The 15,754-nt window shown below is 43.3% G+C and overlaps 1 protein-coding gene across 1 annotated transcript in view; it reads left to right on the forward strand.

The window, feature by feature from the left end:
* The window catches only part of LOC120989922 (glutamyl aminopeptidase), a 66,619-nt gene extending 51,705 nt beyond the window's left edge, over nt 1–14,914 (forward strand). Inside the window, exons 15-20 of the mRNA XM_040418373.1 lie at nt 3,267–3,340; nt 3,413–3,514; nt 7,241–7,411; nt 8,426–8,569; nt 8,649–8,730; nt 14,451–14,914. Of these exons, the coding sequence (XP_040274307.1) occupies nt 3,267–3,340; nt 3,413–3,514; nt 7,241–7,411; nt 8,426–8,569; nt 8,649–8,730; nt 14,451–14,594 (717 nt within the window). The 3' untranslated portion in view covers nt 14,595–14,914. The remainder of the gene's footprint in view (nt 1–3,266; nt 3,341–3,412; nt 3,515–7,240; nt 7,412–8,425; nt 8,570–8,648; nt 8,731–14,450) is intronic.
* Nucleotides 14,915–15,754: the final 840 nt, after the last annotated feature.

A 15,754-nucleotide genomic window follows, 5' to 3' on the forward strand; every position in this document is an offset into this window, starting at 1 on the left:
GTATGAGCGTGTCCATGTATGTGGTGACTGTGTGTATGAGTGCCTCCATGTATGTGGTGACTGTGTGTATGAGTGCCTCCATGTATGTGGTGAGTGCGTGTATGAGCGTGTCCATGTATGTGGTGACTGTGTGTATGAGTGCCTCCATGTACATGGTGACTGTGTGTATGAGTGCCTCCATGTATGTGGTGAATGTGTGTATGAGTGCATTCATGTATGTGGTAAGTGTGTGTATGAGGGCCTCCATGTATGTGGTGAGTGCGTGTATGAGTGCATTCATGTATGTGGTAAGTGTGTGTATGATAGTGTCTATGTATGTGGTGACTGTGTGTATGAGTGCCTCCATGTATGTGGTGACTGTGTGTATGAGTGCCTCCATGTACGTGGTGAGTGCATGTATGAGCGTGTCCATGTATGTGGTGACTGTGTGTATGAGTGCCTCCATGTACGTGGTGACTGTGTGTATGAGTGCCTCCATGTATGTGGTGACTGTGTGTATGAGTGCCTCCATGTACGTGGTGACTGTGTGTATGAGTGTCTCCATGTACGTGGTTCGTGCGTGTATGAGCGTGTCCATGTATGTGGTGACTGTGTGTATGAGTGCCTCCATGTACGTTGTGACTTTGTGTATGAGTGCCTCCATGTATGTAGTGACTCAGTGTATGAGTGCCTCCATGTATGTGGTGACTCAGTGTATGAGTGCCTCCATGTATGTGGTGACTGTGTGTATGAGTGCCTCCATGTATTTGGTAAGTGTGTGTATGAGCATGTTCATGTATGTGGTGACTGTGTATGAGTGCCTCCATGTACGTGGTGACTGTGTATATGAGTGCCTCCATGTATGTGGAGCTACACCTCTGTTAAAATCTGTCTATATAGTATATTGTAGAGGAACTTGATAGATATTCAAGCAAACCTTTCACCAGGATTTCACTTAATAAACTATTACCAGTACCTTATAGATTATCCTCATTGTGGTTCAATGCATTCTTGTCCCGCTTTCCTGGGATGTATATTGATGAAAAAAACGACTTATAAAGTCATCGTCTCCAGCTCCTGCAGTCACGCTAGAAGTCAAGAGGGTAGCCCTTCCCTCACTCCGGGCTGTAACTCCCCTGCCCTAACCCCTCCTCTAAGTAGTGTAACTGACACCCGGCTCAGTCGCCGGGACTGCGCTTGTCTCAGTAGCAGCGCGATCCCGTCTATCGCGCGGACTGAAGCGCGATCCTGTAACTGAATCGCGCATGCGCCGTCCGTCCCCGATGCCTCCCTGTCTTCTGTTCTTCAGGCGCGCGCCATGTATGTGGTGACTCAGTGTATGAGTGCCTCCATGTATGTGGTGACTGTGTGTATGAGTGCCTCCATGTATTTTGTAAGTGTGTGTATGAGCATGTCCATGTATGTGGTGACTGTGTGTATGAGTGCCTCCATGTACGTGGTGACTGTGTGTATGAGTGCCTCCATGTATGTGCGCCTGAAGAACAGAAGACAGGGAGGCATTGGGGACGAACGGCGCATGCGCGATTCAGTTACAGGATTGTGCTTCAGTCTGCGCGATAGACGGGATCGCGCTGCTGCTGAGACCGACGGCGCATGCGCCGCCAGTACAAGCGCGGACCGGCGACTGAGCCGGGTATCAGTTACACTGCTTAGAGGAGGGGTTAGGGCAGGGGAGTTACAGCCTGGAGTGAGGGAAGGGCTACCCCCTTGACTTCTAGCGTGACTGCAGGAGCTGGAGACGATGACTTTATAAGTCGTTTTTTTCATCAATATACATCCCAGGAAAGCAGCACAAGAATGCATTGAACCACAATGAGGATAATCTATAACGTACTGGTAATAGTTTATTAAGTGAAATCCTGGTGAAAGGTTCGTTTTAAAGCCATGTATTCATTGCAATATGGCGCTGGCAGGCTGGTAGATACAATGATCAAGACTGGGCTGCAGCTCTACTTTGTAGCATAGCAGAAAATAACTCCCTGTAAGTGAACTAGGAAGAAAAGATCTCCAGCACAAGTGATTGAGCTTTGAAGGCTCTACAGGTACTGTACATGAGATTCTAGGTGCAGTATGAAGTTTTCATTTTTCACTGGAGGTACATTTTGAAGGAACAGTCAAGTTTCTATCCCCAATTCTTTAGGATGATTAGGAGCAGGCCCGTCGCTAACAGACAGGCAAAACAAGCAATTGCTTGGGGCCCCGAGCTGGCCCGGGGCCCCAAGCAGAGCCGGTGCTTGTTTTGCTTCCTTTAAGGCTGCAGCACTCCTGGTTACCTCCCGAGTTCCTCCTCTGTTGACTGCTGCTCTGTAGCGTGGCCGAGCTCTCCTCCTCTACCTCCTGGCTGTCACTCAGTCCGGCCGGGTACCGTGCGGTACAGGAACAGGGGATTCAGTTTCCTGTTCCCGGCCGGACTGACAGGAAGTGTACACTGAGTGCTCACTTCCTTTTAGTCCGGCCGCGGCCGGGAACAGGAAACTGAATCTCCTGACCTGTACCACGCGGTTCCCGGCCGCACTGAGTGACAGCCAGGACTGGAGGTAGAGAGCGAGGAGCACGGCCACGCTACAGGGTCCAGGGAAGGAGCCGGAGGACTGAATTAACTTAGGAACTCATCTAAGGTAGGGTAGGGAGTAAAAAAAAAAAAAAAACAGGGAGGGGGAGAGTAAGTAGGACACAGGGAGGGGAGGGGGAAGTAAGAAGGACAGGGGGAGGGGGGAGTAAGAAGGACATGGGGTGGGGGAATAAGAAGGACTGTAAGAACTGAAAAATGTTAATGTGTGTGTTTTAAGTATGTTGGATTTAGTTATTGTGCACTTTTTTAATGTATATTGGATTGTATGGTACAGTGGTGTTTTTTTGCAGATGTTCATTTGTTGAAAATGTTCAAATTTCATGCACATTAAATGCAGCAGCAGTATTTGCACTGTAAACCTCCTTTTTTATTTATATAAAGTGTGGGTGAACTTAAACTGTATGGCTATACTGTGGTTCCTGTAGGCTTTGCGTGCGTAAGGTGGGGAGGGCGTGGAGGGGGGGGGGCTCCATGTCTATTTTGCTTGGGGCCCCCAAATTCCTTCAAACGGCCCTGATTAGGAGTTGTTTCACTGGATTTTGGTAAAACCATAACCCTGTAGAAAACACAATCGCTTGTGGCAACATGTCCAGGTAGCTTGGATTTATTTATTTTTTTGCTATGAAGATGAATATGTTAAACCTTTGTTTGGTAGAGTGAAATGCTCATGATAATTATAAATAATGTATTTCAGGAATATTTACGAAAACAAGTTAAACCAATTACAGATGAACTTGGCTGGCATGATAATGGCACTGATGTGCAGAAGTAAGTGCATGATACCCTCACAACTAAAGAATCTGTTACCTATAGTACCTAACTGTTTTTATGTGCCTTCAGGCTCCTCCGAACTTCAGTACTGGCTCTCGCGTGCAGGGCTGGAGATCCTGAGGCACTGAACCAGGCCTCACGCATTTTCAAAGAATGGATAGCTGGGACTGGGTAATGGAAAACTTCTTTTAATACATACCTTCTAGATATATTTTATTATACTTTTACTGACATAATGGCAATACCAGTATCATAATAACCCTGACATTCACCCTCATAGGCCACAGGTCATTATATGAGGCAGTGTATAAACAGAGACACAGTCATCTCAGGCCGCAGACAGTCAGAGGCCTGTGGCCTGCATCATAGACAGCAGCATAGAGGGCGAATCATTTTTTTTTTTCTCCTCGCCACTTGGGAAACATATTACAGGAGGCACTATAAGGTTCATTAAGAGAGCCAGAAAGGGGGCATTTTGGGGTTATTTTTAACAGGATGACCAAGTTGGAGTTTGTGTAGAGAAGTTGGGAAGGCTGATGGAAAAGTAAGGTACCCAAGATGTGTTTGGCAAATTCTGCAGAGATGAGATGTGGCTGAAAGAAGTTGTCATGACAGTCTGGTCCAAATGGAGAAGATGAGGAAAGTGAATGTGTACATCAGAGGAGACATCACTGGATGTAAGAGATAGGTAGTGGATTATTTTCCCGTATGTTTGGTAGTATAGAAAGACCAGGCAGCATGCTGAAGGTAGGGCTGGCATTGTGTTGTCTGTGTCTCAGCTCCTCATTTCCCCTCTCCATATCTTAAAGAAGAACTCACGCCAAAAATGTTATTCTCTGACCTGCTAGAAAGGTACATAATGTAATCTCTATTGAATGTAATCTTCTTACCAGGGTCTGTATTTGTGAGTTATACCTCCCTTCTGGTTCTAACCTGTGAAATGTGACCAACAATCAGACTCTCCAACTGACACAGCATCTTATGTGTGGACAGGAAGTCAGTTTCTCTATGGGAGTCTCCATGTCCATCTTATAGTAACGAATAGAGAAGTGACTGACTTCCTGTCCTGTGTCAGTTGGAGATCAGAGAGTTGGTCACATGGCATCACTTTCTAGCAGGTCAGAGAATAAACATTTTGCCGGGAGTTCTACTTTAATTAGAGGCAACTGGAGGAGGAGGACAGGATGTGGTAGCTGGTTTTAACAATCACAGAAGATCTGCTTCTGGGGTGGTATTTTCTGAAACACGGTGGTATCTGGCTCTGCAGAGGCATTATTTTGTGCTGCAATGTGGCATTTGGTTTTGCAGGGGTGCTATTTTGTGCTGCACTATGGTATTGCCCCCCCCCCCCCTATTTGTGTAGTCCCTACCTACTTGTGTTGCCCTGCCTTCTCTCAATTTATACCCACCTATAACATGGGACCACTTTTAGGTTTCCTTTCAGTCCACTTTAAGTTCTCAGTCTGCCCCTGTATCTGCCACAGGGAATCCATGTGATATCAATGACATCATGTGTTATATAGGCGGTGGTTTCTGCCCTCATGAGCACAAAGCTCCATGTGAGCACTGTGCTCAGGGCTATTACTGCTCAGTACCGAGTCTGGTTGTCAGAGTGACAGTCTGATGCAGCTGATGTCATTGTGCACATGAGTGTATAGTGGTGCAATGCAGATGATCAAAAGTTAATACACTTGACTAAAAATAACAATATAATGATACTAGCAGAAGGACCCGGCTTCGCAAGGGTATATTTCAACTATTTCATTTGATGTATGTGTGTGTTGTTAAAAGATATCGACAGTATCCACTATAACAGTGACCTCCACAGTACCCTGCCCCTTTATTAGTGACCTCCACAGTACCCCGTCTCGTTAAAAGGGATTTTCACAATAACCCGCCCCCTAATAGTGACCTCTACAGAGCTCTGTTCCCTTAAAATGTGACCTCCATAACACCCGCCCCCTTAACAGTGACCTCTACAGCACCCCGCCCCTTAACACTGACCTCCATAGAGGACCATCCCCTTAACTATGACCTCCATAGTTCCCTGTCCCCTTAACAGAGACCTCCATAGAGCCCACCCCTTTAACAGTGACCTCCACAGCATCCCGCCCCCTTATCAGTGACCTCCACAGAAGCCCGCCCCTTTAACAGTGACCTCGGTAGCATCCCGCCCCCTAAACAGTGACCTCCACAGCGGCCGCCCCTTTATTAGTCACCTCCACAGTACCCCATCTCCTTAACAGTGATTTCCACAACACCCCGTCCCCTTAACAGTGAGCTCTACAGCAATCAGCCCCTTAACACTGACGTCCATAGTGGACGTCCCCTTAACTGTGACCTCCATAGCAGCCTGCCCCTAGGGTGGCCAGCGGTCCGGTTTTAGGCCGGACAGTCCGGCTTTCAGACTCCCTGTCCTCCGTCTGGTGCAGGACCTGGACGGACACACGGATGTCTTTTTGAACAGCTCACTCTCAGACAGCAGCACTGTGCTGTCTGAGCATGAGCTGCAGGGAGAAAGTCAACCTCCCTCCCACCCCTGCAGCTGATAAAAGTTTATTTTTGCCTTCATTTTTTCAATCCCCGTCGGCTGCGGAGTGGGAGGGGGTGTGGCTTAGTGGGACCTGGGGGAGGGTCTTTTGAGGGTGGTCTGAATGGCCATCCTGCCTGCCCTTGAACTGTGACCTCCACAGCACTCCGCTCCCTTAACAGTGTCATCCACAGTGCCCTGCCGCTTTAAAGCTGACCTACAGCAGTGAAGAAAAATGGCTGGGTTGTTATGGAAACCTGGTGTAAAACTGTGTGTATGTGGAGACTAAGGGCCTGCGAGCTTCTATTGGCTGATAAGGGTCATGTGACCAGGCTTCTATTGGCTAATGCATTTTTTGGGAATATCTCACACAGGGATATCCTTTTGAACAGCTCACTCTAAGACAGCAGCACTGTGATGTCTGAGCGTGAGCTGCAGGGAGAAAGTCACCCTCCCTTCCACCCCTGCAGCTGACAGGAGTGTATTTTTACCTTCATTTTTTCAATCCCCGTCAGCTGCAGAGTGGGAAGGGGCATGGCCTAACTGGGTCAGGGGCGTGGCTTAGCAGGACCTGGTGGCGCGGTTTTTAAGTCCATCTTCTGAGGGTGGCCTGAATGGCCACCCTACCTGTCCCTTAAACTGTGACCTCCACAGTACTCTGCTCCCTTAACAGTGTCATCCACAGCCCCCTGCCCCTTTTAAAGCTGACCTGCAGCAGTGAAGAAAAATGGCTGGGTTGTTATGGAAACCTGGTGTAAAACTGTGTGTATGTGGAGACTAAGGACCTGTGAGCTCCTATTGGCTGATAAGGGACATGTGACCATGTGTATGGCAGTTGGGATATGAAGAGAAAGACCTGCAGGATTCTATTGGCTTATGTAGGTCATGTGATGTACCATATTTGCATTTTTTGGGAATATCTCAGGAACGGTACGTGCTAGAGAGCTGAGACCTGGTCTAAAACCTACGCGGACACCTGATGTACCTGTGTGCCAAATTTCGTTATTGTTAATGCGATGGTTCAGATTCCTTTAGCAGACATGCATATATACACACGCACACACATACGCACACACATACATACACTCAGCTTTATATATTAGATTTTCAATGTAATCATATGGCTTGTACAAGATAAATAACATCCTATAAAAATGTATATGCAGATATACATATATACCTGTGTGTTTATGGTTTTACAGAAAGATATCATAGATCATTTGTAAAGAGTTGGAAAATGGCTGCAGCGGGTCCTTTAAGCTCCTCCGTCTCTTAATATTTACTCTAGGCAAATACAAGGGGTGAATAAACAATGGCTTTAGTGTGCATTTTAGCTAATACATTGTTTGTGCATTGCTTTTTCCCAGGATTCCTGTGAACCTCAGACAGCTGGTCTATCGTTATGGGATGAAACAGTCTGGTGATGAGCAGTCCTGGAATTTCATGTTTCAGAAGTATTTAGAAACTCCATTAGCTCAAGAAAAAGAAAAGCTACTACAGGGTCTAGCATCAGTGGAGAGCATCCCGCTTCTCAACAGGTCTTCTATAACCTTTACTCCTTTACCCTTTAAGTGATACATTTTTTGCCAATCTCTTATTGCCCAAACTAGATCCCAAAGCTCATAAACTAATCTGCTAGTCTATCCATCGCAGACAGGTTGCATATCAGAAAATCAAAGATGGTGGCCAGCACACCCAGGTAGATGTGGTGGTGGGTGCATGTCTCCAGGGGAAGTGGTTAGATTCCCCTAACAAGTCGGATATCCACAAGAAATGATAGAGTATGGAGACAGCACGCCCTTTCTGTGAGGTTTATTCCAGATGCAACGTTTCGGCTAACAAGCCTTTTTCAAGCATGCTTGAAAAAGGCTTGTTAGCCGAAACGTCTCATCTGGAAAAAACCTCACAGAAAGGACGTGCTGTCTCCATACTCTCTTTATTATTTCTTAAGGTTGCATATCAGGGCAAAACAGATTGCAGGGGCTGTTGGCTGCAACCCTCCCGCTACCCAACAGTTATTGCCAAGGCGCTAACTGTATATGGCTTCACTTATAAAAGGACCCCATTTAATAGACAATGATGTGCAAACCTGGGTCCCAACATGGTGGCCATCATTTCACATAAATGGGAATGCACGACTCCAACTCTCAGACAGACCCACTAAATAACCCAACTGATAGGTAGTATAAACCAAACCTAGATAGTCTAAAAGTGTCCCAGATTTACCCTTCAACATCAGGCCCTGTGATAAATATGGCGCATTTTCAGACATGGGCCGATTTACAGCCAAGTATCAAGAGCGAACCAAACATTCCTGATAATTGACTGATTATTAGCCGCCATTTACATGCAGCAATAATCCCCTCTATATGGGGACAAATTTCACTTATCCCCATACAGATTAATTTTATGCTGGAAGCACATACCAACACACCGATTTTATAATTGGCCCAATAAACTGCTGATTTAAAAATCGCCTTTAGTCATTATTAGTAATTCTGCCCTAATAGTTTTTTTATGTGAATACAAGTTTTTCTTTTTTATCTCCTTAGATATCTCAAGCAGATTTCTGACCAAAGCCTTATTAAGAGCCAAGATGCCCTGAATGTTATATATTATATATCTGCATACAGCAAGCTTGGAAAGCAAATGGCTTGGGACTGGGTGCGGATTAACTGGGACTTCTTAGTAAAAAGGTAACTTTAAAATTGATCTATGATTTTAATGATTTACACTTCCTCCAATGTCATAACATGTTTTTTCTTTTCATGCCAGATACACCATCAATGACCGAAACCTTGGTCGGATAATTACAAGAATATCAACAACATTTAACACAGATACCCAGCTGTGGCAAGTAAGTACACCTGTGCATTGAGCCTCCCATTAGCCAGCACACCCCACCACTCATCAGGGAGTCCTATTTGACCATATACTTTGGCCCACTTGAATGAGGTATGGCTCAAGATGTTCAGCTGGTTAGTTACAGGCTTGATCATTTCAGTGGGCAGGAGTTGGCAGAAAAAGGCATTCCATTATCATGACTTGTTGGCACCCAAAGGTAGGTGAAGGTCATATACCATATGGGTACGGTCCAACGGAGAAATGAGAAAAATGTGTGTTACAAAGGAAAATAAAATTTCTGCAAAGAATCAATTAATTTCAGCAAAGACATATTCCTGGAACCTCTCACTTCAGAGTTTGTTTAAGTATGTTACATTGTACTAAAGGGTTATGTTATTTTTATATCATTTTGACTCACCATAAAACATTATATAAAATGCCAACTTAAAATAAGAATAATAAAAACCCTAATTTACATACCAAAGTGCTGAGGCTTAAGGGGGTTGTCTCATTTCAGCAAATACCATTTATCAGGTAATGTATTGTGATTGTCCTTATTGCCTCCATTGCTGGCTTGATTCATTTTTCCATGCATTATACATTGCTCGTATCCAGGGGTCATGGCCACCACTGCAGCGCAGATACGAGGTGGCCGGGACAGGAGCTGCCGCACATTTGTGCCTATGTATGCTCCCACATTCCAGGCTACCAAGGAGTCCGGCACCTTTTCCTATACTGTGCAAGCACGGCAACCACTGCTGGATTGCAACGATGGCCATAACCCCTGGAAATGAGCAGCGTATAATGCAATTGAAAAATGAATCAAACCGAGGCAATATGAACAATGACAATACATTAGGAAGTGCCTTGTATTAACTTTGTCTACACGATAAATGTCATTTTCTAAAGTGAGACAATCCCTTTAAGGCTCATGCATGCAGCAGAGCTTTGATGCTACAGTATGCTGCTACATTGGGTGCCGTATGTTGGAGAACCAATATTTAGAGAGAAGAAAACCTCAGTATAGCAAAAGTTACTGACCCTCGAGACCTGTGTAAAGTGGAAGCATATTCACAAAATATCACCAATTTGATAGAAATGTAATATAGGTTTAATTAGGATAAAATGCACCTATATAAAACCTCAAGTTGTTTACAATATAAAAAAAAAAAAAAACGCTAGGAAGCACAGACTGAAATCTATACACACACCAATGAACCGACAGTGCTAGCATTAGGTTATGTCCACATGGGACATAAACACTGCAGGTTCGGCGCAGTGGAGGTGTATGCGGGAAGTCCACAGCTTTTTACAGTACCAATAAAGTGGAAAAGATCTGAAGAAATCATTCCGCTGCATAAACTGACTTGCACCGCCGATTTTCAATCCACAGCTTAAGTTTTGCTGTGCATTTTGCCAGTGGCGTTCAACCTTTGCAATGCACAGAGGACCCGCTGTAAGACACTGTAATACAAGCTCTGTGGGTTCATTGGTGTTTATTCAGATTTTATTGTATTTGTTTATATTTATTTCTTTTATTTTAGATATAGCCTGAGGTTTATTACGTATACATTTTTTTTTATCAGATTAGTAATATTTCGTGCATACGTTTTGACTTTGTATAAGATGTCTTGATGATGTCTTGAGAGCTGCTATTGGTTGGTTGAAGTTTTTTAAATCAAAATCTTGAAAATTGACTGGGTTTATAGGTGAACTGTCCTATTCTATGTAAAAGAATACTTCTGTAATACCTCGTGCATTGGAACATTCTTCTGTCAGATTTGCACAGATGGATATGAAGAGCCCCGTACACACTATAGAGCCATAATAGGACCGTGTACATGAGGCCCTAAAGAGAACCTGTCATGCTGAACAAGCATTCTTCATATTATAGAGCAGGAGGAGCAGAGCAGGTGGATATGAAGTGCTATATACATAGATCCAGTACAACCTGTATTTTGTTCATTTAAATATCTGCCCTTTCTGTGCTTAGGAGTCCAGTGGGTGGTCCTATGCAGTGGTCCTAAGCAGTCCTATGCCTGCTTATACAGATTTTAGTCAATAGAGTTATACTAAATCTTTTTATAGACATTATATATCAGTCGGCTCACCTTCTCCTGATCTTTAACCTGATGCTGGTAGACTGGACTGCCCTTTTTTGGTGACAGGCTCGATCAGTTTTTTTTTTTCATTTAATACATTCCTTAAAAAAATTAAAAAACATTGTTGATCAACCACGATGGTCAACTCCAAGGAAAGCCAAGGCTGGCCATTCAGTTTAGCTTTACTAAGCGGCCATTAAAATGAAGGGATGTCCATGTAATGCATGGACATTCTAGGTCAACTAGAGTGCGGGGCTCACAGAGGTAGGTAGACTGAGTAAAGGTCTTATTTCCCTGTCGCGAGCCATGTTTCAAATTTTATTTCTGTTATGGAGAGCGGAAAGTTAATGATGCACCTTTTACCCTTTCCCAATCATATCATGTAAATATATGCGCCAGCAGTATGGGAGAGGTGTATGGAGGGGGCTCAAAAGCTGAGCTGCTCCATATCCGATAATGGCTGGATCAGAGGTGATTTAACCCCTCAGATGCAATGGCTCCCTCTGTCCTCTGATCAGCACCTTTGCTGAAAAATTGTGGAGTGTCGAACAGTTGCTGTGGCAGCCTAGGGCCTTGTGGAGACTAGTGAACTGCCTATTAAGCCCTGCCTGCAGAAGACAATAGCAATACTATAGACTGCAATAGTGTATTCCTGCAGTACATGATATAAGCAATGAAATGATTGCATGTTCATGTGCCCTTAAAAGTAACAAAAGTGAAAAATTGTTGAAAAAAAAAATGAAAACAATTAAAAATTAAATTCACTCCCCTTTTCCCAAGTTTATGTTTAAGGCCGAATGCACACGGCCGTGTTCCGCGGCCGAGAGCAGTCCGTGGTATGCCGGGCTGGATTCCTGTTCAGAGCAGGAGCGCACGGTGTCATTGGTTGCATAGCGTATTTGGTTGCATAGTGTGCATTCGGCCTAACACTTTCAGGACAGGACCATTTTCCTTTTTTGTGTTTCTGTATTTTTATTTTCAGCCTTCCTGGAGTAATACATTTTTTTAATTGCTCCATTCACATAGCTGTATGAGACTTGTTTTCTGCGGGACAAGTTATACTTTCTGATGGCACCATTCAATATTACATACAATGTGGTGTGAAGTTGGATAAAAATTCCAAATAGGGAGGAATAAAAAAAAAAAAAAAACGCTATTCCTCCACAGTTTTATGAATTTTTGGGGACATTTATTCAGATGAAATACATCTATATTAGGCATATTTCAGGCACAGATTGTGGCGAAACAGCTAGTTGCGCCGCAATCTTCGACATCTCCCCGCTGACGCAAGGTCTAAAAAAGGTCTTACGTTTAAAACTGGCGGAGGATCCACCAAAGTTATAAAAAGGTTGGTGCCGGCTTAGGGGTTTATTAAGACCAGCGTCTAAAATGCCGGTCTTAATAAATGTGCCTCTTATGGCATTTCCTATGCAGTAAAACTGACCTGTTACCTTTATTCTCTGGGTCAGTATGATTACAACAATTCCTCATTCATATAAGGGTGCATTCATATCACCGTTTAGCTTTCCGTTCTTCTGATCCCTCAGTAGTAGAGAGAGAGAGAAAAAAATACAGGATCCAGTAAAAAAAAATACGGATCCTGTTGCATCAGTTGCCATCTGTTTGAGCCATTTTCGTCTGAGATCTGTTTTTTAGACGGGGGAAAAATCCATCTTAAACAAACGGATCTCAGACGGAAATGGCTCAAACGGATGACAACTGATGCAACAGGATCTGTTTTTTTACTGGATCCTGTATAAAAACGGATCCTATGCATAACTAAGGGTACTTTTACACTAACGTTATTAGAATCCAGCAGGCAGTTCCGTTGCTGGAACTGCCTGCCAGATCCGGAAATCCATATGCAAACGGATATCTTTTTTTTTCGGATCTGGAAACTGATCCGTTAGACTTATTCATTGAAATACCGGATCAGTCTTTACGGTATGATCCGGAATAACATGTCCGGTATTACATTTTTTCAAAGCTAGAAAGAACTGTGCATGCGCAGAACAGAAAACCGGATCCGGCGATGCAGCAATTTCCGGAACACATTAATACATTTCAATGGAAATTAATGCCGGATCCGGCAAGTGCGGTAGTGTTCCAGGATTTTGGCCGTAAAAAATACTGCAGCATGCTGCGGTATTTTGTTCGGTTAAATACCGTACAAGGGACGGAACGGAAGACATCCTGATGCATACTGAACGGATCGCTGTCCATTCAGAATGCATTAGGACAAAACTGATGCGTTTTTTTCTGGTATTGAGACCCTTTACCAGATTTCAATACCAGAAAAGAATAACGCTAGCGTAAAAGTTCCCTAATGCAACAGGAATCGCTTTTTTACAGGATCCTGTTTATTCTCTCTCTCTTCTTCTGACGGATCAGAAGAACGGAAAGCTAAACTGATGGCTGCTAGGAGATGTTGTTTGTAAACCTTCAGTTTTTTATCACGCGCGTGAAAAACCCATCAAAACGCATTGCACCCGTGCGGAAAAAACTCAACGCAATCGCAGACAAAACTGACTGAACTTGCTTGCAAAATGGTGCGAGTTTCACTGAACGCATCCGGAGCCAATCCGTCACGCTCATGTGAAAGAGGCCTAAATCAACCTTAAGACTATTCTGCAAGATGTTTAACTCCTTTTTTTGTACGGAAAATTGTCTATGTCACCAGATAAAGATATAGATGGGTAATGTTTGTGTTCTGATTGTTGGGTAGAGATCTGAACAGTTTAATTTAATAATCTTTCATTTTTGTTCTGTTCTTTTGCCCAATCACAATTCTGTTGCATATGTATTATATATTACTTTAAAGGAAACTTACCATGTTGCAGTCCATTATGCAGGCAGCTTGTTATAGAGCAGGAGGAGCTGAGCAGATTGATGCATATGATAGTTTTGTGGGAAAAGATTCAGTAAAACTTGTTCTGAGCTTAAGAGTCCAGTAGTATGATTGCGCATACAAAGGTAGCTGTCAGTCACTAAGTAGTCCTGCCCGTTGGACTTGAACCCTGAAATCATTTAAATGAATAAGTGTTATGTTCACACATGCATTTCCAATGTGATAGGTTCACTTTAAAGGGAATGTGTCATAGAAAAAAATGACATATTGTTTAAAACTAATTTTTATGATAAACATGTTTTTGAATTTTAAGTGATCTTTTTAAATGTCCCAGACTATATTTAAAAATAAAATCCTAAAATCCTGCAGTTTTCACACTGGCCACTAGGCCTAAAATAGTTCAAGACTTCTAGCCACATGGCCATAGACACAATCGATTGGATGGGACCTCATTGACTTCTATGGGAGATTTTTCTAGGCATGCTCTGTGACCTGTGCAGAGGTCAGGAGGGAGTAGATAAGCTGTGATATGAACTATTGTGAATTTTGAAATCTATCTATCTATCATTATTGTAATCCTGCCTGTAATGATAATGAGAGCGGTCAGTTAGAAAACTGCATGATTTTAGGTATTTTTGTAATAGTGACATAAAAAATGTAAACAAAATTCACAAAAACATCTAAAAAAAAAATTGGACAACTGGTGATTTTCTGATAACACATTCTCTTTAAAGTAATTATGTGTGTCTATAGAACTCACTTTTGTTATTATTCATTTTTTAGATGGAAAATTTCTTTGAGACTTATCCAAATGCTGGGGCAGGAGCAACCCCAAGACAGCAAGCACTTGAAACTGTTAGAAATAACATTGAATGGGTTGCAGCCAACAAAAATGGTATTAAAACCTGGCTGGAAGCAAACGCTTGAAAGTTTGAAAGTTCTTAATAGACAGAAATGAGCAAACCAGAGAGGAGCGGAAACTTACCTTCCATCAACCCAAAGGAAACACTTGGACATTAAAGACCATGCTCTTGCTGGATTTATTCCATAATGAACTCACATGACCCAACAAGAAACCCCTAATGGTATCTGGGACCATCTATTTCAGGCTGTTTGCTTTATATTTATTATTGGAAACATACATACATAAATCTTATCAAAAAAATATTTAGGAGGAGCCATTCATGTGTCTTGTCACCGTAAATCTGAATAGAAATAATCAAATGAAGTGGAATGCTAAGGAAGTCATTTGTCTCTATGCAAGTCCTCGAGAGCCTTAGGCCTCATGCAAACGACCGTTGTTCTGGTCCGCATCCGAGCCACAGTTTATGTGGCTCGGGTGCGGACCCATTTACTAAAATCGGGCCGCAAAAGATGCGGACTGCACTCCGTGTGCTGTCCACATTCGTTGCTCCGTTACGTAGCCCCGCCAAAAAAATATAACATGTCCTATTCTTGTCCATTTTGCGGACAAGAATAGGCATTTCTGCAATGGGCCGCCTGTTCCGTTCCGCAAATTACGGAAGGCACACGGGCGGCTTAGGTGTTTCGCGGATCCGCAATTTGTAGACCACAAAAAATGGAACGGTCATGTGCATGAGGTTCTTACTGTGAGTCTCTTAGGCTTGCATAGAAACTTACTTCTGGCTGACACAGCAGACACTAGAGGACTCTGCAAATCAGACTGCATTACAGTGGGCGGTAATGGGATTCACTGCAATACATTGTTCCTCTAGCAGTCTACAGAGTCCACCATGAAAAAATCCCAGAATGCTTCTTTGATGATCTGCCAACAATGCTGATATGTCTGTTTATTGAACACTTGCATCCCTATAACTTTTTATAAAACTCTACATTTTGCTGTTCCTCTGTTATTCCTTTTAGAAATGTATGAATAAATTGACATCTGGTGTTATCATTCCCCTTGGCAATGGGTAGTGGGCATACACAGTGTGACGCTGCCAGTACTGACTGGACACTGTGAGAGTGGTGACACAACCCAGTGACAGGGGGCATGCTAACACTTAGTTATCATTAGTAAGGTGACATATAATATGGGTAAGAAAGATGCATAATGTAAATCATCT

This window comes from Bufo bufo, chromosome 2, assembly GCF_905171765.1.
Source record: "Bufo bufo chromosome 2, aBufBuf1.1, whole genome shotgun sequence".
NCBI lineage: Eukaryota > Metazoa > Chordata > Amphibia > Anura > Bufonidae > Bufo > Bufo bufo.